Genomic DNA, 24,134 nt, shown 5'->3' on the forward strand with positions numbered 1-24,134 from the left:
TGGGGTTGTGTTGTCGATGAGGGAAGCGGGAGATGATGCGGATAAATAGTAAAGTAGGGTGCGGAGACGGACGGGATTGCTTATATATTGGAAACGGCTGCCCAATATGGTATGAATAGAGAGACTATTGTTCACAGCCAGGGCCCAGTTTTCTGGTTTTATCTATAGGACGATTTTCTACTATGTTTTATTCGATTCCACGATTGGGTGCCTATAGTGATATAAAAGAAACAAGGCGCAAGAATGGCTCATGAAGCTTGATAATCACCTCATTTGATCGCCAAGTGTCGAATAATTATTGAAGCGTAACGAGCATTTTCTCGTCCAATGGTAGCGTAGCTAGCAAGGATATAACGGTACTCCGTCTGAGACTGTATAGAAGCTGCTAGATCAAACAATAATACGCTAAAACCCTGCCGCCCTCTTCTTCTTTTTCGCCTTAATAACACTCTTTTTGACAGCTTCCCTACCTCCAAATGCACCGCGCTCGATCTGAGTCATTGGAAGATCTTCCATGACCTGGCTGCTCTGTAGTCGTACCGTGGGTGGCTGACTGTTGTTGTCGGGCTGACTGCCCCATTCTCTCGCAGGACGGACTGGAGAAGAGGCGGCCGGAAGGGGTACGGATGGCTCTATACTCAGAGACTTCATAGACATGGACAACTTCTTTCGCGACCTATGTCTTGAAGCCTTTAGTCTAGCTGCTGACTGCGGTTCCTCCGTGGTGAAGGAATATAACGCCGGATCGAGGCCTGGTTTCCAGTGGTTGAGGATGCGTTCCGTATTTCGGGACATCGGCCTCGGGCTCTTGAAACTAGTGTAGGCGGATAACGCTGCAAATGGAGGGAGTGTTCCTGCAAGGTGACTGGGAACAGTGAAGTCTCGATGCGCTGAACTGCTTGAGGTGACCGTATCACCCATTTGCCTAGAAAGTCCGTATGAAGACTGCTCGTTAGCTGCTTCCGACGAAGTGGCCAGGCTGTCTATCGGCCGACTGGGTAAAAGTCCATCGCCGTTGTTAAGATTCGAGGCCAACTCCGCCTCGGACCGTCTGCGCACGGCGATGATTTGCCCCAGCACAATATCGGCGACGAAATGCCGGATTGCCTTTTCTTTGGCAATCCGTGTGCGTCCGGGTATATCCGGAGGTAAGTCAACTAGCCAGTGGTTAACTAGTCGATCATAGATCTCGACCAGGTCCAATTTTGACACATCCGCTAGTTGAGTTTGTTGCGATTCAGGTGAAGTAAGAGGGTCATAAGGATGAACAAGTAGATGACTCGTGCCTCCCAGTGACAGCTGATTCGAGGCAGCCCGAGAAAGGAAAGGTCTCAGATCTTGGGCGTTTTGATCGATATCGTCAAGTAAAGGTGTTCTTCCCGAGAACTCAAGCCTAGAGCACGACTGATTAGATTGATTGTGCCATGTCTCAGACCTAGGATTCACATACGCTGTTCGACCCGTAGAACGCCCCGGGTGATCATGATCGGATATCTCGTTCATCAGCTCCTGTAACGATATTTGAAAACTGACCCTGGCGCTTTCCTTGTCGCCACCAGACAGCAAGCCCAAAGCCCCAGTCACTACCGCATATATCCGGGTATAATCGAATGCGAATTGCGAATCGGTCAGGGAGGCAAGATTGTCAACACCGCGGTCAGACGTTTCGGCGCCTAGTGCAGACTCGTCCCAGTCATCAACAATGAAATCCCTCAATCTGTTGAGAGCCTGTTTCCGCGACCTTGCTACACGCTGATGGCTGACACGCAGGATATCTCTCCCACGAGAGTTATCCTCGTCGGATAGACCACTTGATATCTTGCAATATATAGACTCCTGGACCCGGAGGCTGGAATCTAGAAGGAAGGCCTTGATGAAAATCAAGTCAGGGTGGGGGTAGGCTGCACCTTTAATTGTGGGTGCAATTTCCCTGAAGACAAGCGTAGAAAAAGTCACGGCTTTTGGAAGAGGCTCTGAATCTTCTGGAGATGGCGGTACTTCAAGAATGAAAGGATCGGGGGCATATTCCGGATAATCCGTGTGCTTGGGTGAAATGGGGCAGTGGAACGCGAGAACAAGTTGGGTAAGACGAGAAAATAGAATCACATAGAAATCTGTTTCGGTCAATCATGCCCGATAGCGAATATTGGGCAACTTACCTTCGTCAACTGCCAATGAAGTCATTTGCAGTGTCGTGTCATCTGAATCACGAAAGTGGCGCCAGGATAGGCGCGGGTATAGTGACGGCTTTGAATCGGCGTGGCTCGTAATCAAGGCAGAAGTGGCATCAACCCAAAGAAGCCGACAATTGGTGAGTATGAAGACCTGCGATGACCTGCAGGTGCTTCTTCTGATACCTAAAATCCATTCGGACTTTCTCCCCAGCCCAAGCTCAATCACGGAGGATTGAGTTTGGCCATCCTCCAACCGATAGAGAATTGAGCACCTCCTGTCGCAAACAACAATATGGCGTGCGTCCCCGACCCAATCGATAGCTAACCATCCGTCATGTCGTCTAACCGTGCCCGTAGTTTGACTCTTAGACCCAACCCATGGAAGCGACCCCGAAGCCACACATGCGGCAATCCATGTATTTGCATTGCGCTGGTTTCGGAGTTCCCAGATTCCCCAATGCCCACTTTCATCCACGATGGCAAGCTGTTTCTGATTCCATGGGTTGAATTTGACGTCTGCGTGCGGTACGCCTCCGGTATGTGAGCTTGATATTTCCATCAAGAAGCCCGGGTCGAGGCGTGAGATTAGGTACCCCGACGCAATGCCATTACTATCACGGCGGGTGGGGACAGGGGTGGGTGTTCTGCGATAGAGAGGCCGGAATATGGCTGTTGAATTGGAACGAACGGCAACGAAAGAGGCACTCTCATCTTCCGAGATCGATGAGCAGATTTGCCGGATGGGAGCTCCACCTGTTGCCCATTCAACAGTGTCTGCATTTCCAATTGTCGGAACCTGCAACTCTGTCATCGTGGATTGCAGCATGTCTACCGTGTCGTCGGCGATTGTCCGAAACGATATCGCGTTGCCACATTCTCCGGATGCAAACGCAACAATAGGTATAGAGAGACGTCCAGAAGTGTCTATACCAATATCCACTGCACGGCCAAAATCAAAAAGGGTAGAGGTTAGAGGGTTGCATGCTTCAGCCCTCGCTGTAGTCACACTTGGGCTGTGAGCCAGTCGATATCCTGGGACAAGCTCGGGGTACCCCTCAGCTAGGAATGATTTGTCAAGTGTCGACGACGATGAGGTTGAAGTATAGAGTGATGGCCTAACAATTTTGGTCATCCCAGTGTAAGTTATGCGTGGTGCTTGTGGTTCGTCAGTACTGCATGTTGCGATAGCTGCACACTGGATAAACTTACCAGGGCGTAAGCTCCGCGGGAATGACCATGACTGCGTATCTGGGTGATATAGGGGCTTCCCCACATCCCCATATTGCAGAGGGTTTGCAGTGTTCTCATCCATTGGGTCGAGCTTCAATCTTGGCGATACATAGAAAGCCTGACCCAAAAAGCATATCGAGAATGTGACAGTCCCTCAGTCTGAACTTGGGATCCTATTACAAGAAGAAGTATTGAAGTGAAAGAGCCTTCTTTGGCCGTCACATGAGAAAACTTTGTGGCATATGCTCAACCAATGGTCAGAGGGCTGATGTGTTCAAGGAGGAACACCTTTTGTCTGCAGCTTGTCATAAAAATTGTCGATCGCCGCGGGGTGCCAAGATCTGGTTGCGCCGCAACAAACATCTGGTCAAGTATCAGAGGCCTTTCCCGGAGCTCCATTCTTGTTTCCCCTTCCTGATAACGCACGACTCCGCGCATCTAGCTTGACCATACTCTGTGCCCTAATCAGGCAAGCTGCTACTGCATCATGTCCTCCTCCTTTGATCCCTCGCTTTCAACCAGCGGTATGCGGCCTCCTCTGGCCTCCGCGACCGCTCCGTCAATGGCCGACTCGCTTCCTAGTATCAACTTCGGGTTCGAAGATCTGCGCACCCGGATGGCTCAATTCACTGCCCGATTCGATGCCTTTATTGAACGTGGTAGGAAGCAAGTTTTGGAGGAACGGAATCAGTTCAAAATAGGCCTGGCGGAACTACAAGGTTTGCAACCGCGCTAGAAAGATATAAAACTTGGAAGGCTCTAACCAAGGAGATGGATAGAGGATGAGCGGATGAGACAAAGAGATATCGAGATTCTGAACTTAAAGTCGCAAACCCACGAACAAACTCTACAGAAAGAAGCCGCCGAAGCCGCCGAGATGCATGCTGCCGTTTCGTCTGTCACGCTGGAACGCGACTCTCGACTTACCAAACGTGACCGCCTCAAACAACAAATTGAAGAGACGCAGAAGGCCATCAACCAAAGACTAGAGGCGCAGAAAAGCCACTCTCGATATCTTGACGCACAGTCGCGACTGAACGTCCCTGAACTCGATTTTTGGCAGGACTATCTATGTCTTCGAATTGAAGGAGCTGGCAGGGAGGATCGATTGAAATTTGTTTATAGCCATCTGTTGGAGAAGGACTGGGAGGCTGAAGCTTGGTTTGAACTTGGTACTTCCAGTCGCGATTATGAAGTATTCCACTCACGACCGAAGTTGGATAGGGTCTCCCTTGATCGGGAGCTTGGCTTGTTGAATGAGGATCGTGACTTTGGTGCGTTTTTGAAAAGAATGCGCAAGCTGTTTGTGGAGGCCATGAAATGAGGCCAGGCTTCTGTATGATAATGAATAATGAGAGTAGTTTGCGATTTTCCAATAGAACATGATTAAGAAACATAGAAGTTCTCAACGAGTGCTGGAGAGCAGATTTATATGGTGCGAGGTGTTTCTTCGCTCCAAGTATAACCTGCTCGTGCGCGGTGTTAGCACTAGTCGGCGCAGCTCTTAATCGTGATGTTGGTAGCGATATGGTAAGGACATGAGTGATTTGAGTCGTTTGACGGTCATGATATCTTTTCTGACATTGTGTATAGTACAAAAATCCAATTGCTAAGCCAAACGCCGAAAAACCATGCAGTGTACACACATGATATCTATACAAATACAGACTCGCAAACTTTCCAGCTACTAGCATGTTTCCAAAGTCTATCACTGGTTATGTGCCACTCTCAAGCAATAATTCATGCCAATTGAGCCTTTCGTCCCCATTGCTTTTTTATCTCTGCACAGAACAGACCAGTTAATATCCAAAAGCGCAGAGAGGGGTGTATATTATGCGTACCTCCAACGCAATGTTGGCACAGCACGTGAGATCGCTTTATTTGCCCGCAGGCGGGACAAGTGTTGAGGTTTTTGACGTCCTTCAAAGCTTTACCGGCCATTTGCCTGTGTCGCTTCTTCATGTGTGATGTCTTCTTCTTTGGGACAGCTCGGAGAACAGAGTCCCAGATGTCGGATAGGATGTCAGGGATATTCAGCGCAATTCCAGTAGAAGGGAGAACAGTCGAGAGGAGAGTGGATTGTTGGGTTGGAAGACGGATTGTGAAGGACAGAGATTTCGACGGGGCTAGGATTCGAGGCAGCATCTGCGGAAACATGTTGGATGGAAGCAGTCGGAGAGCCATGTTGTTGCACAAAGAATCACGTATAGATATTGGCGGAATGGAAATACTGGACCGACGGGACGATCAGTCGCGGGCGAAAGGCGTAAGTCAGGCGTGTGTCGGCGGTTACCAGAAATCGGCAAATTGAAGCTTTTCCCGACAACCATCAAGTTTGCTGGGTTTGGATCTGGAGATGCGCTAGTCCTACTTAGGACTAGAGCCCCCCTGAGTCGCGACAACAATTAAAGGGGTCTATCACAGCTCTCCTCTCCCTCGCAATCGATACCGGACCGGCTTTATTCTGGGGGTACAGGCCTGATCTCCTCCGAAAACCAACTTCTTTTGCGAGCTGCAATTCTTCACCCTCGTTTCCTCTCCTTCCCATCGAATTCCCTCCCATTGACTGCCTCCTCGCCCGGGAAATCCTGTTCTCACCTCCCCCTTACACCACCATGGCCACTGCAAGCTCCCCCCCATCATCCACTGTCTTCCCCCGGAGCCATGTCGGTTTCGATAGCATTACTTCCCAGATTGAACGGAAGCTGCTGAAGCGTGGCTTTCAGTTCAATGTTATGTGTGTCGGTGAGCTTAATTGCCTCGAAAATGTCGCCAGGTGTATTTTATGCTAAGCCGATGAACAGGCCAGACTGGTCTCGGAAAATCAACCTTGATCAACACCATCTTCGCTTCGCATCTGATCGACTCCAAGGGTCGTCTGACTCCCAACGAACCTGTTCGCTCGACTACAGAGATTCAGACCGTCTCCCATAGTAGGTGCAGCCCTGCTTATAGCTTGAGCAACCCAATTCCCTAACGGGCACCAATAGTCATCGAGGAAAATGGCGTCCGTCTTCGGCTCAACATTGTTGACACACCCGGCTACGGTGACCAGGTCAACAACGACAGATGGTATTTAATTGCATTTCGTTTTCATGATGACCTGGCTAATCGTTCGCTAGCTGGGACCCAATTGTGAAATACATCAAGGACCAGCACTCCGCATACCTCCGCAAGGAACTTACTGCCCAGCGTGACCGCTACATCCAAGATACCCGAATTCACTGCTGCCTCTTCTTCATTCAGCCATCCGGCCATGCGTGAGTTCAAACCCAGCCAGGTTGTTTCATAAGCCATTGGAAGCGAAGACTGACTGCTTGTCTTCAACAGCCTCAAACCCATCGATATCGTTGTCCTGAAGAAGCTGTCCGACGTCGTCAATGTCGTACCTGTCATCGCCAAGGCCGATTCTCTTACCCTGGAAGAGCGCCAGGCGTTCAAGGAGCGAATCAAGGAGGAGTTTGCCTTCCACAACCTGAAGATGTACCCGTACGATAACGATGAGCTTGATGATGAGGAGCGTGCTGTGAATGCCCGCATCAAGGTACGGATTTCCAAAGTCCTATGAGTGTGACGGTTCGACTAATGGTCGGCAGGACATCATCCCTTTCGCAGTTGTCGGAAGCGAGAAGACGATTGTTGTGAATGGCCAGCCTGTTCGCGGACGTCAGAACCGCTGGGGTGTTATCAATGTGGAGGATGAGAGCCACTGCGAATTTGTCTCCCTACGGAATTTCCTCACCCGCACTCATCTCCAGGACCTCATTGAAACGACAAGCCAGATTCACTACGAGACTTTCCGCGCCAAGCAGCTTCTGGCGTTGAAGGAGAGCAGCGCTGCCGGTGGCCACACCGGTGGCAGCCGTCCCATCAGCCCTTCCGCGGACCGGGAATTGAGCCGCAACTCGCAGCGAATGACTATGAACGGCTACTGATCGAACCAGGGTTGATGAGGAGCAAAATAAATATCCACAGTCTTTCGGTGCCAGTGCCCCCGGGGCAAGCGAATAACGCAGGAGACTGCCCGCGCGAAGATTTGATTCTTTCTATTCTTCACCACCAGAACCCGTATCACCATCCATGTCCTTACCAGCAAGCTCTTAACAGATATCCCTTTTTAACTTTAGGCTTTTCCCGTACATTTATTGTTATCCTCTCTCCTACGTTTGGGAGACTGACTGGGCTTACATCCGTTTCCTACGATTGCGTTGTTCGCACGCCGAAAAGAGAACTAGTATGAGAGCGCTAGCGTCGATCTCGTCGTTTCATGTACTTAATTTCCCTAATTCTCAGGCTCAAGAGAAATATATCTCTAAAGATACTCTTCATTGCGCTCTAATTGTAATAAACAGCGCAGGCTAAAAAAAGAGAGAAAGGTCGTCTATAACGTTTGCCGCTTAAGCAACAATGCCTCATTGCTCGAATCCAAATCTCCCACCATCAACAATGAAGTCTCTCAGCTCTTTGTAGGCGGTGTCCAGGTCATCATTAACGACGATCTTGTCGTGAGCACCGGGCTGCTTTGAAAACTCGAGCTCGTTCTTCGCCTGGTTCAACCGTTTCTCCAGGCTCTCATCGGTCTCTGTCCCACGACCCCTCAATCTCCGCTCGAGCTCCTCAACAGACGGGGGCGCAAGGAACAGGAATCGCGCATTGAGATCGGTCTTCTTCACTTGTTTCACACCCTGTCCAACGCGAGAGATTTCTTAGCTTCTGAATTCTTGTGCAGTACCTAAGTAGGGACATAACTGCCCTCAGGGTAGGACGGACGGAAGCGGAGACGGGCGCTGGATGTACAAACCTCCATCTCGATATCAAGAATGCAAATCTTCTCCTTCGCCGCAATCTCCTTGACGGCTGCGACACTTGTGCCGTAAAAATTCCCGCCGAATTGGGCATGTTCGATGAAGCCGTTTTTGCCGACTAGATCGAGGAAGTCCTCCTTTGTCGTGAAGTAGTATTCGCGGCCATGCTGCTCGCCGGGTCGCGGAGATCTTGTAGTGTCTGCACGTCGCGAAAGATGTTAATACTACATCGAGATTGCGATGGGCGGAGGGGGTTGAGAGAGGGGAAACGGACGCGAGATGGAAAAGCCGAAGGTGTCAGGATATTCGTCGAAGAGTCTCTTGAGGAGTGTAGATTTGCCGGTTCCAGAGGGGCCGGAGACCACTACTGGACGAAACTTTTGTGCTGCGTCGGCGCGATCTTTGTTATACAAGGCTGCTCATAGAGACGGCTTGATGGGTTGCTGCGTACCTGTGCTGGTGGCCATCGTGGAAACCGGGAAACGGGGTGAAAATGACGGAGCCGCACGCAAGAGCGAAATGATTCCACGGGCTTTCAAGAAGCTATGCATGTACTGACTCCAAAGCACCTTTGTCGTCCAGGGGAAATAACATGATTCGAGTTCCATGTTTTACGTTGTTCGAATGAGGCCTCGAACGAAAGGCGGTGAACCCTGGATGTACCCGAGAGATAGTATGGAGTATAAAGTGTCGTACTCGTAGGTACAGTGGCCCCGCTTATCGAAGACAGCAAGGGGGGAAGATGAGACGCTTCTATAGTATGCTATGTGACGCAAAATAGTAAGTCCTGGTATCTATCGCTAAGTTCATCCGGTGAATTAGCTATGTTCACGGGAGGCCTGTGACTCCTGTTCAAGGAAGTTGGACCATAGCTCCGCTAATGACTCTTTGCTTGCGGCGCCATTGTCCATAAACTCGGTCGCAAGAGTTGGAGTACTTGGGGTGCGATGCATTGGGGAACCTGGCACCCGAAGCCTGCTACCACTGGTGGTCCCGGAGGCTCCTGGGCGAGCTAGGCCTGCCTGCTCACGTTGCTCTGTCACAACGTCAGCCTCACTTTCGACGATCTCTCAGGGCAGGTTATCACGTACCATCTGACCAGCCCAAAAGCGCAGCAATAAGTTGCAAGATCTGGAACTTCTTTGGGTCTGACCGATCAAGCGCAAGGAAGTGCAGTAAATGATTCGTGACAATATGCCTTGTAGGTTCAGGGTCAGTAAAGTTGATATGGAGGTAATAATGCTCGAGAAAAAGTCTCACCTATCAACATTGTCCTCTGGCTTTCCCTTCTTGAGAAACCGCAAAGCCTTCGTCAAGTGATCATTCAGCGTTACAGCTTCATGCCTAAGCTTGCCAATTAAAAGGTTCTTCTCCCGAACCTCCTTCTCGAAAGGCCGAACCCTCTCAAGCTCGCCTTGAACATCCTGAAGGGACGTTTCCGCCTCGGTTGCTTTCGTCTTCGCTTCGTTCAGTGCCTGCTTCAACTGCTCGATTTGAGCGTCAGAGCTCTCTACGAGTTCGCGAAGCTCCTGCTTGCGCGCTGCGTTGGGTTAGTAGGGCACACCGATCAGGAGTTCGGATTAGAAGCTCACCAGCCTGTATTTCTTGCAAAGCTCGCTGCAACCCATCCACCGTCGCCGACTGAGAGTCACGCTCTGCGGAAGCCTTCTCAAACGAGTCCTTCACACTAGCCAATTGCTCTTCCAGATCTATTACTTTCTCTCCAAGGTTTTCTCTGATAGATCGCTCCTCCATTGCGAGAACTTCCCAATTATGCATAGCCTCTTTTGCTTGCTCGAATTCCGATTGAAGATACGACTCCTGTTCCAAGAGCTCATCCTTCTCTCGGAGCCAATTTTGCTGAGACAAATTTGTTCGTTCTCGTAATTCGGAAAGTTCTTTTGACATTTGCTGGTTTTCCTTCGTCACCTCCGAGATCTTCGACTCATATTCTTCTTTGGCACTCGAGTTTTGTTCCTCCAACTCTTCAATCCTTGACCTCGCTTGAGCAATTTCCTCCTACAGACAATGTTAGCACAGGTACTAATGTAAGGGAGAAGCTTGTCCATACAGCATCTTCCTTGAGGCGTTCACCGAGTTGCGATTTGATGGTATTTACTCGCTCGAGTAAACCGCGAAATTGGGATTCGGCGTGCTCCTTTTTACTCTCCGCATCGTCCAGTTTAGTCTGTAGAGCCTCCATATCCGTCCGGTGTTTCGATTGAATCTCTTCGAGCGACTTTCGCATATCGGTTACTTCGGCGCGCAGAGAATCGCGATCACGCACAAGGGCCTCGAAACGGTCTTTAGAGCGCAAGGCTTCTAGGATAGGTGATATCGCCCTGGAATCTTGGGAATCATCATCATGTGGTCCGCCATCGTTGGACCCCGCATCTGAGTCCTTCCCATTCTCGACCTGTTCAGGTTTGTGGTCTTCGGTCGCGTCTCCCTGGACGTCCTATTGTCGCAGTTCAGCATGGGTCATGGAGCATATAAGCTCTATTGCATAGTTACATTCTTCTGATCCAGTGTTTCTTTCACGTCCTCCTTGGAATTGTGTCCATCTGTGGCGTGGGGTTGGGCCTGCCCCTTGTTCTTCTTCTTATTCTTGGATTTTCCGCCTGGGCCAGGAAACGTCAGATAAATGGCACATTCTGACTGAAAGCTCGGGGAAATCAGATTAAGGTTCGTGACCTACCGTCGGGCATTTTTAGAAGTTTCTCTGCAACAAAAGGAGCTGCTCTGGTTGGCGAGGAATACTGTGACTCCCGGCGTCCTGAGGCGACGGATCTGTTGGCTGTAGCTGTCAACATCACTAGCGCGGTTACGGAGTCTACCGTTGCCCAGAGCTTCCGCTTACTACTGTACCATGTTCATCACAACTACTACCTGAGCAGCGACAATGGAGCATGGACAACCACACTTCGCTTCTTCTCTCATCTGTAGACTTTGAGAATGGACAGTAAGTGAGCCAGTTTGAGAGGAATATGAGCAATCGACAATGCTAAGCCAGCCTAGGCCCTAATCTACACAGCTGGCAGCCTTCCGGCTGTACTATGGCAGAGTATGATACCTAAGGATGTATTTCTCATACACAACTGCCATTATAAAGGGTTCATGAGGCAATGTGCAAATACAGGTGAGTCCGTTGACAATGTGCTCCGAGGACGGCGGTCCCAGGTATCAGTATCACCGGATCAGCTGTTGACAGTGTATGACAGACAAAGGCGCCTGAGTCCCGAAGAGTTTGCTGGGGTTCTACCCCGGCGTTTCCGGGATGAAGCTCTCCAGTCGAGCATTGGCCAGGCAGCTTCGGCAGCGAAGCTGCCGCCTAAATTGAACCTAGTATCTCCCTCAATAACAGGCGCAGGTGCCAGGTGCCAATAATTGCCAGATGCCAATTGAAACCGGCAACCATCCCCGGCTTATCGGCTTCTCGAACTTAACGCTCGAATTCTTGAGAATGCGGAGCCTGACTCCATTGACAGTTCCACGCCGAGGAGGTTTGCAAGGGCAGATAATTCGTTGCCGAGGCTCCCGGCCTCCGAGCACACGCCTTGTATACGTTAGATGCTCATACATATAAACATGAGTCCGTAGATTACCAGGTAGTGTCCAGACGATCTGTAAAAGGCCAGCTCTTTCTTCAAGTTTGAGATTTGAGGTGGCCGCAAGTGAACGGGACCCTACGTGTGGGCATTCAACGAAGTACCTCGGATATGTCAACGGTGTACTTTGGCCGGCATAAAGTACGACGGGCTCCCGAACTCCAATGCCAAACTCCAAATCCTTCGAGTCACCGAACAGGGCTACGACACCCTGCCCGACGCACGACGACTCATTATGCATAAACCGGTGTGAGGATGGATTGATACACCACATTCAGCTCAGCCAATGGACGATTTCCAAGCGCAAAACAACGCCCGCGTCGGCAGTGAAGCACTGATAGGCTAAAAAAGCCCCTCAAGTCCATGCGAGTCATTCTGACTGAGGGCGTTTTCTGTTTCGTTTAGAAACACAGAAGCTCCCCCCTAGTGCTCCACTTGATGTCTCCATTGGTTTGAGACAAAACGGTCCGCTGTTTTAGTACGGCGAACAGAAGAATGGAGTTTGTCCGTCTCGTCCACTCCAGAACTGTCATTTCGTCGGACCTCGTGGGCTGAGCAGGATATACTTTGTCTGCGCTCTTTTATACTTTGTCTAACGTCTAAGCGAGGCTCCTGTCTCCTGATTCTCCGGAGTGAGGATCCCTTCCAGTCAGCACAGAAAAAAAATGAAAAGAAAAGAAAAGAAAAAAAAAAAAGACTCGAGGACGAGGAAAATGCGACCTGTCTGAGAAATTGATGTCTTCGACAGAGTCAAGCATTAGTGCCGCATTGCGAGGTATGCCGTACTACCAATAATCCATGATGCCTGCTTTTATCACAAGACAAGCCGGTCAGACAACGACAGCCCGTCCCAAAGCGGCTCGCGACATTTCCCAGTTTCAACCGGAACCGAGATCAGCCAACCCTACGGAGAATTCCACCCCTCAAACAGACCGTTTGGATCTGAGCTTTTCCCAAAACACACCCAAAACCGTTACGCCAAGGGGGGATACTTGACCTTATTAAGGACCTTACGAGGCGCTGCTCCAGCGGGTGAGCCCGTACGAAACCCCACCTGCCACATGGCCATTCACAGAGGCTCGAATTCTGGAGGAAGGAAGAGAGCGTTCCCTCCTGTTATTTCCCGAGGATTTTCCATTTTTTCCCTTACAATGGATCCCAAGACGTATTTTGGTTGTCCATCAATCCATCTCGTATGGCAGCAGCACCTGCATTCTGCATGATTGAGCAGCAATTTCTCATGTGGACCCATCTACAAGCAGGAAGCAGCAGAGAAAATTTTTCAGAGAGCTGTTCGAATCCCAGTAGAACTGCTGAGTTTCTCTCTCATGCCGCTGTGTTCCTGTAACGAAAGACTCGATCCACGACCCCTGCTCCACCTCGAGTGTATTAATTTGGCAAGGCCCGAAGCCTGCAAAGAACCATGCCCACCAGGATTTCTCATCGATTACTCTTCTTCTTCCTTTCTTCTTTTTCTCTTCCTTTCTTGATACCTTATTTCGAGTACCAGAAGCCCTAAGTTCACTTCCACCGTTCCTCAGACGCCGCAAGCCTCCCGCGCAGCCGCAAAACCGTTTAGCTGTCACAAGTACTATATCTTAGCTTCAATGGCTAACCCGACGTCATCCGATGACGAACCCGTTTACATGAGGGCGCTGAATGCCGCCAGGAATGGCGACAAAGCCGCTCTTGAAGGACGAGACGGACAAATTCTTGTTTCAGCCCGCGACGATTTATGGCGCAAGATCGAAGGGAACCCAGACTGCTTACTCGGCCGGCATGAATTCGCTCTCTTCAACTTCTACCGCCAACATTATGAAAGAACCGCGAAGAATAAGGAAATTGTCCGGAAAGTGGTGGCTCGATTCTGGGACAATCATTCAGAAGGCCCTTCCGGTTCCAAACGATAATAGCCCCGATATTCATACCCTCCCCATCCGCCGGTCATCTGGCTGCACACATCTACTCTCTCCATTTTGTCTCATCCCATACGTCTATCCGCCCGTCCTCTTATGTTCGATATCCTGCCTCCAATTCGTCGACTCGCTGCTTGCGCGAGAGGTCCTACGAGTACTGCATATCGCACGAGAACATGAAGCAGTCACTGAAGAATATGCGCTCATATTCGGATTCGGACAGACTCTGGTAGTCTCCGACTAATCGCTTCCAATTCTTTATGGAAATCATGCTATCAGTCCGGTTTTGAAGTGGCCAGCCCTATATTCAAGCCAGGAAATTTTTCTTCGGGTGTCTTATCAAGGAAACGGAATTTAATACTTTGGTGGAGTTGGGTTCTATATTGTTTGTTGTTTTCCTATCATCTCGGTCTGTTCTGAAAAGTTGCCTTGCTACTTTTTACCTAATATTGGCTTCAATTCTTGTCAAATTGTCAAGGGTTAGATCTACGCTACGGCTCTATTGCTGCTTTTGGCCTCTCTTTTCTGAATCTTGGGGTTATGACTATTTGGGTGTTATTTCAGCCTGTTTTGTTTGTTTGCTCCTTTCTCATCATGTTTTAATATTATCCATATTTTTTTCCAGTCCTATATCGTCTAGAGCGAAATCATTGCCGGTGCAGCATTGTATCCCCGCATCTACTATAACCTGAATGTGCATGTTTTCCACCAATTCAGATAATAGCTGGGACTATATGCTCTACTTCTCCAGTAGTACTGGATACCTTGGAAATTGGTACCTGGGTGACTTGGCCCTAGGGAGACAAGTATCAGATATTATCGCCCAGAGCGCAACCGGAAACGTCTAACATACGATCAAAAGTGATCAAAAGTTCTTCCCCTTCGAGGTTTGCGAGCTGGAAGTTTCTCTGACGGATTGAAATTTTCTATTATACTCTGTATAAATCACTACCATTGCGGTATCCAAGCTTTTGGTAAAGTACAATTTCTATTATCTATATCAACACGTTTTAGATATCATTACATCTATTTGTTTGCAGGAGCCTCACTGCCCATGACCGGGTTGTGAGTTTCGGCGATGACGTCTGCCGGAGGTTCTGTGAAGGTGATTGGTTAGCATCCGGCACAAGGTAGGATAGAATGCCGACTTTCAACTGGACACATGTACTTACCAGCTCTTGTGAAAGCTCCGCGCTCGCTGGCGAGCAGTTCCGTGACCTTGCCGCCCTCGACTTCGTCTCGGGTCACGTTGAGGAGACCAGGGGCCAGCCCCATTGACGCGAGGTACTTCACACTGTCCTTCCACTCAACTTCCTTCCTGTTCTTGTCCCAGTTCAGCTCGTCGCCCATCAGGTCAATCACTGTGGGGAGAGCCTCAAGTGCAGCTTGGGCGTTGAGGAATGCAAGACGGGTTCGGCGGGCGATGACATCGACGGCGGTCTGTGCGTATTCGTGGCGGACGCCGAAACGGATCTCACCGTCAACGAAGGGGTACAGGGCAGAAATGCGCTTGCCGCGGACGGGGAAGCGGGTATCCGTCGGCGCCGACAAAGCTGCAACCTGCCAGGCGCGATCTCCGTACGATGTTGTCAAGTGTTTGGCGACCTCGGTCTCAAGACCGTAATGCTGAATAAGGTTGATGAACAGAGTCTTGGACCAGCCATGAGCTCCGATAAGGCGGACTTGGTGAGTCTGGCAAGAGCCATCAAGTGTGGCGTTGTCGGCAACCAGGCCACGACCTCCGACACCGCTGATATCCGGAACGTTGTGCATCGCAGAGGGCTTGAGCTTGAATTCCTTGATAGCCTCGTCAACGGCCTCCTCGGCCATCTGGCGATAAGTCGTCCATTTGCCTCCGGCGCAGGTCAACAGGCCAGAGGGAGAGACGGTGATGAGGTGGTTGCGAACCAGTGCCTCCGAGCTCTTCACCTTCGGGTCGCGCACCAGAGGTCGGATACCGGCCCAGGCAGCAAGCACATCAGAGCGGTCAACGTTGATATCCGGGGCCAGATAGCGTCTGATTTCCGTCAAGATCCAGTTTATATCTTTCTCAGAGGGCTGGGGCAGGGGAGTGATGTCTGTCGGGGTATCAGTGGTACCGGCGATCGTGTTTCCCTGCCAAGGAAGGAAGAAGATCACACGGCCGTCGGACGTTGAAGGGTCGATGAGACCCATGTTCGATGGGCTGTAATAACCGGGCAGGATGACGTGAACACCGGAACTGGGCGCCACGATCTCCTTGACATCAGGCTCGTCCATCTTTCGGATGGAATCGGTGAAGGGGCCAGTCGCGTTGATGATTCCCTTGGCCTTGATGGTAATCTCTTCAGCCTCCTTGCCGTCCTTTCCGGGAATGCAATCCCTTAACCGGGCACCGTTCAGTTTTCCAGAAGCATCTTTCTCGAGGCCAGTAACCTCCATGTGGTTCACAACAGTGCTGCCGTACAACGCAGCCGTCATCGCAAGTGAAACGTTCATACGCGAGTCATTGTGAGCACCATCTAAATGATTAGCACATCTTCCGCATCTAAAGTATGCCGAGAACTCGTACCGTAGTAAACCATGGCACCTAGAAGATTGTCCTTGCGAAGCATGGGAAAAGCTTCAATCGCCTTACTCTTTGGCAGAAAGTAAGAGCTCTCAATACCCTCAGATCCAGCCAACCAATCATATGCCTTGGTACCAGCCCAGAAGTAGGGAACCTGCCACCACTTCTGTACGGGAACCATGATTGGAAGCCAGCTCGAAAGATGAGGTGCAGTATTCAAGAAGTACTTGCGCTCTCTCAAAGCCTCTTTCACCAGAGCATACCTGTTGACAGAATCGAATATGTCAGCTTCAACAAAACGAATTGCGCTCCAATGCAAAAGACGGGAGACTAACTGGTTGTAATCCAACTCCCATACGGCCTTTTCGAGGTAACGTACACCGCCATGAACGAGCTTCGTACTTTTACTACTCGTTCCAGCGCTGAAATCGTCTCTCTCAACCACCGCTACCTTCAAACCACGCGTCGCAGCATCGAGCGCGATTCCCGACCCTGTAGCACCTCCACCAATCACAAGAAGATCGTACACATCTGCCTCGTCGCCAGCGGCACTGCGCTTAAGATCTTGAATCTGCTCCAGGCGCGACTTGATTCTGGGAAAACTTGGGGGAACAAGCTTGCCTTCATGGTATCCCGGCGGCGGAACCGCAGGCGCTTCGAGGCCGGGAATGTTGCGGGGACGGTATGAAATGTAGAGAGCGCCAGCACCCACTGTTGTAAGGGCGGCGGTAGTATAGAGGAGCGGCCGCAGAATCTTGCGAGTATTACGGGAGGCCATCGTGCCGTAATGTGTGAAATCAAAGGTGGCTAATTAGCCGTATTTAGCCGTAGCTGACGTTGTTTCTGCGTCGAGGCGAGGGGCTGCGCGTTCGCGAAAATACGAAACGCCCTGGGTTTGCTAGGAGAGGAGATTGCGCGCGTCCGTTAAAAAGAACGCTGCGATGTGCTACCCAAAAAAAATGTCTTGAAAAAGCAGTCAGAATCGTCATCAAAAACTGCGACACGCGCAAAATTGCGAGCGAAGGGATGCGCAATTGCCATACATACCTAGTGGAGTTGTTATCCTATTCACTATGGTTACAGCAGCGCAGTCCGGAGGAGGTGGAAAGGAGAAGGGGAGTATGGAATGTGAGTAAAGGATGAGCTGAACCCCGGAGGATGGATAGGGGCATAAGAGGGAGTGCTGGCAAGGTGAAGAAGAGCTGGTCAAGCTGTCATGGTGGAAGAGACCCGGGTTACCTTCCATTCTCTTATACTGCGTCATGACGTTTCTCCCGAGCAATGCTCCATGTCGCTGGCCGGTTGACCCTTTCAGACTGCCAAGTTCTGGCAGTCGATCCAGCCATTGGAGCGAAAAGTGTAGTGGGTCGATGACGGGCTCTCAGCGTAAGTCCAGATTCTCCCACCAATGGACTGCTCGGCAGCCCCGGCCGCGGATGAACCTCTTTCTCCAGAGCCAGTACAGAAAGATCAGAAAAGATGTGGATCGGCCCAACGTGCCCCGATCTCCATGTGACCAGGCAAAGTTTTTGCCCCTAAAATTCAGGAACATCACAGTGCAAGTTATCAAACAGGGTATCCCGTGATCAACCCTGGCGCGTTGGAAAAGGCAGGTTTATCGAGACAGCTCCCCTGCCTTGATGGCCCAGACCCGATGCCCATGGAAAAACCTGAGTCTCGCCGTGATCGGTCATCGCTGATGATCTCCGAGTAGTGCATGCACACCTGAATTATTGGAAGCTCGACCCACTGACTATATTCTTGGAAACTATGATGTTATAAGACCCGGACTAATTACTGCGGAGCGCGGACAACCTTGCAGCGTGGCTGTCGAACATGACATCAAAAAGTTATTGAAAACCGGCGATGCCAGCCAGTTATTCAGGAACAATCTCTATGCACAAGCCACATTTCGGTGCTGAGCCGACCATCGCGATTATCAGTGAGTGGCGCCACAATCCTTCAGCCGTGTTGAGAATCACGCTGGAGAGGCGATAACCTCCCTTTACCTCCGCTGCGCAATGATGGCATCGCAAAATACAATGTCCACTACCTATGTATCTCCATTGAGGGCGTTGCTATTTGAAAGTGAACCAACCCGCAACAGTTGAGGACCCATACATACGTATTCCATCTCCATAGGGCTGGCTGAGTTGTTGACTTGCGTTTTATGTTCAAGAGTTGTCGGATCCTGGGAAAAGCACCTGTCGCCCCGCCGGAGGAACGGAATTGACAGTCAAGAATATGCTGATAACATGGAATGGTGCCCGTGGGGCCACAAGGTTTGTATCACTGAGGGCTGGGCGGAATGCTTCCGGGTGCGGAATTCTCTCGGTTGGCTTCCTGAAGACAATTTGTCACCCAGCGAATCATAAACAGCCGAACCTCAAGGCTTGCTGAAGTTACCCCGGTTCTCCTCAAGTCATGAATTCATGTGGAGTAGTACGCGGCGCGCTTGTGTCCTGCTCATGATACTCGATGAGACGGAAAAGTTCCTTTCGAAGCGGAGGCTTGTGAAGCGACGTGGTGTGAAGAGAGGCATCGTCGCCTTTGATTCAACATGGTCTTCAAATAAATGGTCTTATCTCTTCTTTGGACATATATAGGAGATATTCACATCAGAAAATCGAACACCCCAGGAACATCCGCACAACATGGCTATCTCGGAGGCATTGTCTCTTATTCATGGAAGGGCTGTCGAACACCCTTTGCAGTTACTCGCCATAGTCGCCTTCGCAGTTCCGGTCCTATATGTCATCATCAACGAGTTCATCCGAGCTTCAGCCCGCATTCCCGGCTTCGAGGGCCCTCGTGGACTGCCTTTGATCGGTAACCTCGCACAAATTCGGAAAAATGCTGCCGAGCAATACCGAATTTGGTCAAAGACTTATGGCCCTGTCTATCAAATTCAACTTGGTAATATTCCTATCATGGTGGTGAATTCAGCTGCATCGGCCAAGGTTCTCTTTGGACATAATGCGCAAGCCCTGAGTTCTAGGCCGGAGTTTTATACCTTTCATAAAGTGGGTTCAAAGCCGCCGTACTAATGGTCTTGTTTTTCTTGCTCATGGTCCATTTTAGATTGTCTCGAACACAGCTGGTACCACAATTGGTACCTCGCCGTACAGCGACTCGCTAAAAAGACGCAGGAAGGGCGCAGCATCAGCACTCAATCGACCTTCCGTTGATTCATACGTGTCCCACTTAGACGTTGAGTCCAAAGCTTTTGTAGCTGAGCTCTACAAGTACGGCAATAGCGGAAAGACGCCCGTGGATCCGATGGCGATGATTCAACGTCTCAGTCTGAGTTTGGCCCTGACACTCAATTGGGGAGTTCGTGTAGCATCTCAAGAAGAGGAACTATTTGACGAAATCACTGAAGTCGAAGAAGAGATCAGCAAGTTCAGAAGCACTACTGGTAACTTGCAAGATTATATCCCCCTCTTACGCCTGAATCCGTTCAACACCAATTCCCAAAAGGCAAAAGAGATGAGGGACCGTCGTGACAAGTACCTCGGCTCGCTCAATCGTGATCTCGATGACCGAATGGAAAAGGGAACCCATAAACCTTGCATTCAGGCCAACGTCATTCTCGACAAAGAAGCCAAATTAAACTCTGAGGAGCTCACCTCTATCAGTCTGACTATGTTATCTGGAGGGCTCGACACCGTTACTACCCTTGTTGCCTGGAGCATCACGCTCCTTGCCCAGCGCCCTGATATCCAGGACAAGGCTGCAAAGGCTATAAAGGACATGTACGGCGAGGACCAGCCGCTCTGCGATTCTGCCGACGACCAGAAGTGCGCTTATATCGTCGCTCTCGTGAGGGAATGTCTGAGGTAACGCTTCCGAAAATACACCAACTGCTAATTCATCCAATCTAATCTCATCCAGATACTACACTGTCCTTCGCCTAGCACTTCCCCGCACGTCTATAAGGGACATCACGTACGAGGGCAAGGTCATTCCCAAGGGGACCGTCTTCTTCCTTAACTCCTGGGCCTGTAACATGGGTAGGTTTATGGCTGACAGCGCTCTTCACCCTCTAGGCCCACACAGCAAAGTAGTATACATGACTCACATTCCTCGCTTAGACCCCGAAGTCTGGACCGACCCCGAAGAATTCCGCCCGGAACGCTGGTTTGAGCAACCCGACGCTCCCATGTTCACCTACGGCATGGGCTACCGCATGTGCGCTGGCTCGTTGCTCGCCAATCGCGAGCTGTACCTCGTGTTCATCCGCACCCTCAACAGCTTCCGCATCGAGCCGACCGAAGAAAAGGTCGAGTGGCACCCTGTCAAGGGAAATTCGGACCCGACGAGTTTGGTCGCTATACCCAAAAAGTATAAGGTTAGATTCGTGCCGAAGAATGAGGAGGTGCTTATGAAGGCTTTGGGTTGAGATCTTTGAGACACTGGGCACTGAGCGAGTGGGCCTAGTGGGAAGCTCAGAATGAGTGAGCTGCCCTTTGCTGTGAGACAGACATACACAGCCATACGCTCTGCGACGTGACGAGGTAATCCGTCGGCATGGGTATGAGGCATTGTTACTTCCATCTAGAATGCTCATTAGCAGGCTTGCTCAGGCACATACATCAGCTTTCCCAATCTGATTCACAAGTCACAGTATCCTACAAGGTCTGAACAATAATGTGAAACGGCAAGCTGCTGACAACTCACTTGATATGCTATTAAGCAAAATGCTATAATGACATCTGTCCTATGTGTTATATGTTATTTTACATTCAGCGTGATGTTCCCAATCAGAGTCGCAAAACACCACAGCCGTACCGTCCGCCCCCAAGCACCGAACGCAACATAGATTTTGCGGAACAATTAAACCAATAAATCCATAGTAGTATAGATGTGGAGAGTGGAAAGCAATGAGCAGTTCGTCCAAAGACATGCAGATTTATAGATCGCCAGAAATGCAGTCAGTTCCTTTCGCTAATCTTTCCCGACTTCTCGCCGTCGGGGTGGCAATTATAACTCTCCGGTTGTTTGATGTATCTCTCCTGTTTCTTCGAGGTTGTATCATTTCAGCGTAAGATCGTCAGGCTCAAGTCGAGTGTATGTGAGGGCGAGGTAGTTGTTGTATGGTTTCAGTAGGAATACGAGAGGGTTTGTTGTGAGGGTATATCGCAATGGAAGGTCAAGGGTCGATCTATTTGGAGCGAATTGGGGTGTGGAGTCGAGTTTTTAAGAAAACGTAAGGTGAAGAGGATGTTCGTTCGGGGTTAAAGATCATCAGTCATGTCTTAGTACCTCCGTTGGGAGGTGTGCGCTGGATATCAGGATGTCAATCGTCTCTTCAAGTCGCGGACGTGGTCGAAGCAGCTCGCATAGTCTCGTAACTCGGTCTGGGATTGTGACGAAATCGGGGACCCTTGTGAGGAGTTGCTTCGTAGCGAGGACAAGGATGTTTGGGACGAGGATGGCGATAGTGTTAGTTGATAGTGGGGTCGATAGGAATTCCATGACGATGTTCCAGATGTAGCAGATTGCGGGTTAGTTGTTGTAGCCCGCCCAGTCGAGTTTGAGCCCCTCTTGGATGCCATTCTTGATTCTTGCGTATAAGATGAGTTTGTTTCATGAGAAGCATCAATCTCGGCGAGCCTGCAGGATTGCGAGCAATAGGGACCACCCAGTGTCTGTCGGTCACAGACCAGACAGAAGTCGAGAGACCACTCGGTAGCCATCGTCGGGGCTGGATTGAACAAGGTGTGACGAGGTTGTCAAGTCTTGAAAAGTCAAAAGACGGGGACTAAATGTATGAGGCAGCAGATCGAATACGCAAGGTTGCTGTGGCGTGATGTTGCGGACTGAGAGATCGACCATATGAAAACTTGAATAGAGGAACGATGGGTCGCTTGGCTGGTGCAATGGTGTATAAGTAGGAATAAGGACGGCCGAAAACACAAGTCAAGTAGCCAAAGACGTGAGAAGTTTGGAGGATGGAGAAATATTGCACAATGAATGGAAAAAGTGTAGTCAGAGATGGGGAAGATTTCGAGTTCAGGCACTGCAGTCACCTCATAGTAAGCAAATCTAGGCTCATCCTGGCCAGGCGCTCGAGTATGCAAATGCCAACCCTAGAGTAGCTTCCGAGTCTCACTGAGACATTTAAGAGCTGGAAAATAAGCAGGCAGAAAGGAAATGAACCCCGGCAGAGCAGAACAGTGGGCAGAGGGAAGGGACAGCCGATGGTAATATAGAGAGATTTTCAACCTTGGGGGAAGCTGAGCAGGCGATGGGGCAAAGGCGCAAAGGGGATGGAAGTGGGGACCGATTAGTCCAAATGCATCATGCACCGACACCTGTACTACGCCATTTCCTCTCTAGTACCATGAATTTCTGATTTAGCATTATCGTCTAAGGTAGGTACTCCTGTGTGGAATGGACGATTATTTGGCGCTCGCTGTTGCGTCAAGAACCACCCCATTGCGCGATGATCAGACTGGCTGCGCCGCTGCGGTTGGGGGTGGAGAAAGGCGAGAGGGGTTGCTGACTAGCTTGCGAGTGGGCTTTGCACTAGGCTGTGCTTGGCTTAGCGCATACCTTCAAACTTTTTTCCTGCAGCTAATTTGGTGGAACAGGGGTCATGGGCCACTCACAGCCCCTCATGTCTGGGTTCCTGTGATCATATCCTCCTCCCAAAGGTTGCTTGCAAACTTTGAGCGAACCTTGAAGGCAGGCAAATGACCCCAGCATTGGGAGGATTTGAATCTGAAGATACACTCTGGGACTAGGGAGGTGAGGGGATTGCTCTTTTCTTTTTTTTTTCATGGACATTCTGAAGCTCTCTCAAGGCTTTTCCTCCTCACTCCACTCGGATATCATAGGTAATGAGTGTCTCAGCATCTGGCAGCTCGAGGATCTGTGTTGGTCTAACCTGCCTGCCACAGGGGCACAGACCTCTTGCAGCTATCGACGCTGTAAATTATACTTTGTACACCGATGTACAACCCATAATAATATTATCGATTTATTATTGCCTCAGTCCGCCCCATCCGCCACCCATCAGGTCGACTTCAATGGATTGTGGGGTTTAGCCGACGGGTGATGCGCGCTCGGCGGGCCCTTAACCCAAAGCGGCCTGAGACGCCCTCTTCAATGAACGGAACTGTCACTCTGCACTGGCCCACCTGAATCCAGTTTCTCTGGGGTTCAAAACTTCGGGCTCGTCGCTCAAGGTTTGACTACGGAGTATTTGCCTCGATTTGCTCGTTGGTCGCAATGTGAGGGAAAACTTGTGCGAGAAAGCCACGACGAGGACTCCGTTGGGACACGCAGTCGCGCATCCTTATGCTTAGCAATGGAGTATGCAACTTAGAACTTAAAAGGCAGCTTCAATTTTCATCACTGCATGAATCATGAGGAGAGATAAACCAGGAGCTCAGGAGAGAACGTGCAAGACAATTGTCGCCGATGACGGTACGGAGGGCTGGGTGAATACCCAATGGTCCCAATCTCTGGTCGAACCTGACCACGCTGCAAAACAGGTCTGACCACGTTGGAATGTGGGGAACCGCCGAGTGGCTGCTGGAGATTATTGTCATGGCTCGGGCGCTTCGGCTGGGAAATTAGAAGGACAGGGGAAGGCGGCATAAAGCGAAATCGACGAAACAGGGAGAGCCTCGAATGCTCACTCGATCGCGCACAGGGCTGCGGTGGTCGTCGCGTTCAGGAGGATTGCCCTTATTACCTTCGTTATGATCAACATGCACTCGGTCGCGGCCTTGTATGTGCTCCGGAAGTGATACTCAATAATACTGCATCCCGTTGGTAAGGATCAATAAGCAATTGAACACAAGAAATTTGGAAGACGAGACTCCCAGCCCAATAACACCCCT

At 50.3% G+C, this 24,134-nt stretch overlaps 11 protein-coding genes across 11 annotated transcripts; 4 read left to right on the top strand and 7 right to left on the bottom strand.

Annotated features, from left to right (window-relative positions):
- Positions 1 to 57: 57 nt before the first annotated feature.
- Positions 58 to 3,568, bottom strand: BJX68DRAFT_183347 (uncharacterized protein). The gene is made up of 3 exons (XM_071037246.1): positions 3,384 to 3,568; positions 2,160 to 3,329; positions 58 to 2,114 (listed from the first exon to the last, which is right to left on the bottom strand). Exons 1-3 carry the CDS (start codon positions 3,484 to 3,486, stop codon positions 406 to 408), a joined length of 2,982 nt encoding a protein of 993 aa, XP_070894264.1. The 5' UTR covers positions 3,487 to 3,568; the 3' UTR covers positions 58 to 405.
- A 137-nt stretch (positions 3,569 to 3,705) lies between these two features.
- BJX68DRAFT_246250 (kinetochore Spc25 family protein) lies at positions 3,706 to 4,796 on the top strand. Its single transcript, XM_071041619.1, has 2 exons — positions 3,706 to 4,123; positions 4,184 to 4,796. The coding sequence occupies exons 1-2, from the start codon at positions 3,892 to 3,894 to the stop codon at positions 4,726 to 4,728; spliced, it is 777 nt and encodes a 258-aa protein (XP_070894265.1). The 5' UTR covers positions 3,706 to 3,891; the 3' UTR covers positions 4,729 to 4,796.
- A 99-nt stretch (positions 4,797 to 4,895) lies between these two features.
- On the bottom strand, positions 4,896 to 5,692 carry BJX68DRAFT_246253 (mitochondrial 54S ribosomal protein bL32m). The gene is made up of 2 exons (XM_071041620.1): positions 5,246 to 5,692; positions 4,896 to 5,185 (listed from the first exon to the last, which is right to left on the bottom strand). Exons 1-2 carry the CDS (start codon positions 5,586 to 5,588, stop codon positions 5,145 to 5,147), a joined length of 384 nt encoding a protein of 127 aa, XP_070894266.1. The 5' UTR covers positions 5,589 to 5,692; the 3' UTR covers positions 4,896 to 5,144.
- Positions 5,693 to 5,847: 155 nt separating this feature from the next.
- Positions 5,848 to 7,704, top strand: aspD (septin aspD). The gene is made up of 6 exons (XM_071041621.1): positions 5,848 to 6,149; positions 6,209 to 6,337; positions 6,395 to 6,476; positions 6,527 to 6,664; positions 6,735 to 6,948; positions 7,001 to 7,704. The coding sequence occupies exons 1-6, from the start codon at positions 6,020 to 6,022 to the stop codon at positions 7,337 to 7,339; spliced, it is 1,032 nt and encodes a 343-aa protein (XP_070894267.1). The 5' UTR covers positions 5,848 to 6,019; the 3' UTR covers positions 7,340 to 7,704.
- An 11-nt stretch (positions 7,705 to 7,715) lies between these two features.
- BJX68DRAFT_183446 (guanylate kinase) lies at positions 7,716 to 8,922 on the bottom strand. The gene is made up of 4 exons (XM_071037247.1): positions 8,661 to 8,922; positions 8,484 to 8,594; positions 8,206 to 8,408; positions 7,716 to 8,089 (listed from the first exon to the last, which is right to left on the bottom strand). The coding sequence occupies exons 1-4, from the start codon at positions 8,815 to 8,817 to the stop codon at positions 7,817 to 7,819; spliced, it is 744 nt and encodes a 247-aa protein (XP_070894268.1). The 5' UTR covers positions 8,818 to 8,922; the 3' UTR covers positions 7,716 to 7,816.
- Positions 8,923 to 9,027: 105 nt separating this feature from the next.
- On the bottom strand, positions 9,028 to 9,988 carry BJX68DRAFT_258350 (putative Golgi matrix protein; the record flags this gene model as incomplete). The annotated part of the gene is made up of 4 exons (XM_071043519.1): positions 9,028 to 9,245; positions 9,301 to 9,407; positions 9,470 to 9,749; positions 9,802 to 9,988. 4 exons carry the CDS (start codon positions 9,986 to 9,988, stop codon positions 9,028 to 9,030), a joined length of 792 nt encoding a protein of 263 aa, XP_070894269.1.
- A 1,013-nt stretch (positions 9,989 to 11,001) lies between these two features.
- Positions 11,002 to 12,362, bottom strand: BJX68DRAFT_246270 (uncharacterized protein). Its single transcript, XM_071041622.1, has one exon. The coding sequence runs from the start codon at positions 12,089 to 12,091 to the stop codon at positions 11,564 to 11,566; it is 528 nt and encodes a 175-aa protein (XP_070894270.1). The 5' UTR covers positions 12,092 to 12,362; the 3' UTR covers positions 11,002 to 11,563.
- A 1,062-nt stretch (positions 12,363 to 13,424) lies between these two features.
- BJX68DRAFT_258351 (uncharacterized protein) lies at positions 13,425 to 13,727 on the top strand (the record flags this gene model as incomplete). Its single annotated transcript, XM_071043520.1, has 1 exon — positions 13,425 to 13,727. The coding sequence occupies one exon, from the start codon at positions 13,425 to 13,427 to the stop codon at positions 13,725 to 13,727; it is 303 nt and encodes a 100-aa protein (XP_070894271.1).
- A 975-nt stretch (positions 13,728 to 14,702) lies between these two features.
- Positions 14,703 to 17,567, bottom strand: BJX68DRAFT_246276 (glycerol-3-phosphate dehydrogenase GUT2). Its single transcript, XM_071041623.1, has 4 exons — positions 16,617 to 17,567; positions 16,285 to 16,544; positions 14,906 to 16,234; positions 14,703 to 14,830 (listed from the first exon to the last, which is right to left on the bottom strand). Exons 1-4 carry the CDS (start codon positions 17,057 to 17,059, stop codon positions 14,760 to 14,762), a joined length of 2,103 nt encoding a protein of 700 aa, XP_070894272.1. The 5' UTR covers positions 17,060 to 17,567; the 3' UTR covers positions 14,703 to 14,759.
- Positions 17,568 to 18,808: 1,241 nt separating this feature from the next.
- Positions 18,809 to 20,924, top strand: BJX68DRAFT_183554 (cytochrome P450). The gene is made up of 4 exons (XM_071037248.1): positions 18,809 to 19,304; positions 19,363 to 20,120; positions 20,176 to 20,294; positions 20,376 to 20,924. The coding sequence occupies exons 1-4, from the start codon at positions 18,936 to 18,938 to the stop codon at positions 20,681 to 20,683; spliced, it is 1,554 nt and encodes a 517-aa protein (XP_070894273.1). The 5' UTR covers positions 18,809 to 18,935; the 3' UTR covers positions 20,684 to 20,924.
- A 287-nt stretch (positions 20,925 to 21,211) lies between these two features.
- BJX68DRAFT_183576 (uncharacterized protein) lies at positions 21,212 to 22,662 on the bottom strand. The gene is made up of 2 exons (XM_071037249.1): positions 22,314 to 22,662; positions 21,212 to 22,155 (listed from the first exon to the last, which is right to left on the bottom strand). The coding sequence occupies exon 2, from the start codon at positions 21,978 to 21,980 to the stop codon at positions 21,573 to 21,575; it is 408 nt and encodes a 135-aa protein (XP_070894274.1). The 5' UTR covers positions 21,981 to 22,155; positions 22,314 to 22,662; the 3' UTR covers positions 21,212 to 21,572.
- Between the last annotated feature and the right edge of the window lie 1,472 nt (positions 22,663 to 24,134).

Source organism: Aspergillus pseudodeflectus (genome assembly GCF_044049435.1).
Source record: "Aspergillus pseudodeflectus strain CBS 756.74 chromosome Unknown BJX68scaffold_62, whole genome shotgun sequence".
In the NCBI taxonomy this organism is placed as follows: domain Eukaryota; kingdom Fungi; phylum Ascomycota; class Eurotiomycetes; order Eurotiales; family Aspergillaceae; genus Aspergillus; species Aspergillus pseudodeflectus.

Coding starts and splice junctions, on each gene's coding strand:
- BJX68DRAFT_183347 (XM_071037246.1), bottom strand. CDS start 3,486: ATGGATGAGAACACTGCAAACCCTCTGCAATATGGGGATGTGGGGAAG. Junction 3,330..3,383: donor CCCGCGGAGCTTACGCCCTG/GTAAGTTTATCC, acceptor ACGAACCACAAG/CACCACGCATAACTTACACT. Junction 2,115..2,159: donor TTCATTGGCAGTTGACGAAG/GTAAGTTGCCCA, acceptor TGACCGAAACAG/ATTTCTATGTGATTCTATTT.
- BJX68DRAFT_246250 (XM_071041619.1), top strand. CDS start 3,892: ATGTCCTCCTCCTTTGATCCCTCGCTTTCAACCAGCGGTATGCGGCCT. Junction 4,124..4,183: donor AGGCCTGGCGGAACTACAAG/GTTTGCAACCGC, acceptor GGAGATGGATAG/AGGATGAGCGGATGAGACAA.
- BJX68DRAFT_246253 (XM_071041620.1), bottom strand. CDS start 5,588: ATGGCTCTCCGACTGCTTCCATCCAACATGTTTCCGCAGATGCTGCCT. Junction 5,186..5,245: donor GTGCCAACATTGCGTTGGAG/GTACGCATAATA, acceptor TGTTCTGTGCAG/AGATAAAAAAGCAATGGGGA.
- aspD (XM_071041621.1), top strand. CDS start 6,020: ATGGCCACTGCAAGCTCCCCCCCATCATCCACTGTCTTCCCCCGGAGC. Junction 6,477..6,526: donor CAGGTCAACAACGACAGATG/GTATTTAATTGC, acceptor ATCGTTCGCTAG/CTGGGACCCAATTGTGAAAT. Junction 6,949..7,000: donor CTGTGAATGCCCGCATCAAG/GTACGGATTTCC, acceptor AATGGTCGGCAG/GACATCATCCCTTTCGCAGT.
- BJX68DRAFT_183446 (XM_071037247.1), bottom strand. CDS start 8,817: ATGGAACTCGAATCATGTTATTTCCCCTGGACGACAAAGGTGCTTTGG. Junction 8,595..8,660: donor CACGATGGCCACCAGCACAG/GTACGCAGCAAC, acceptor GCGCCGACGCAG/CACAAAAGTTTCGTCCAGTA. Junction 8,409..8,483: donor CTTCGGCTTTTCCATCTCGC/GTCCGTTTCCCC, acceptor CGCGACGTGCAG/ACACTACAAGATCTCCGCGA.
- BJX68DRAFT_246270 (XM_071041622.1), bottom strand. CDS start 12,091: ATGTGGTGTATCAATCCATCCTCACACCGGTTTATGCATAATGAGTCG.
- BJX68DRAFT_246276 (XM_071041623.1), bottom strand. CDS start 17,059: ATGGCCTCCCGTAATACTCGCAAGATTCTGCGGCCGCTCCTCTATACT. Junction 16,235..16,284: donor AGGTGCCATGGTTTACTACG/GTACGAGTTCTC, acceptor CTAATCATTTAG/ATGGTGCTCACAATGACTCG. Junction 14,831..14,905: donor CGGAGCTTTCACAAGAGCTG/GTAAGTACATGT, acceptor TCACCTTCACAG/AACCTCCGGCAGACGTCATC.
- BJX68DRAFT_183554 (XM_071037248.1), top strand. CDS start 18,936: ATGGCTATCTCGGAGGCATTGTCTCTTATTCATGGAAGGGCTGTCGAA. Junction 20,121..20,175: donor CTCGTGAGGGAATGTCTGAG/GTAACGCTTCCG, acceptor AATCTCATCCAG/ATACTACACTGTCCTTCGCC. Junction 20,295..20,375: donor CTCCTGGGCCTGTAACATGG/GTAGGTTTATGG, acceptor TTCCTCGCTTAG/ACCCCGAAGTCTGGACCGAC.
- BJX68DRAFT_183576 (XM_071037249.1), bottom strand. CDS start 21,980: ATGGCTACCGAGTGGTCTCTCGACTTCTGTCTGGTCTGTGACCGACAG.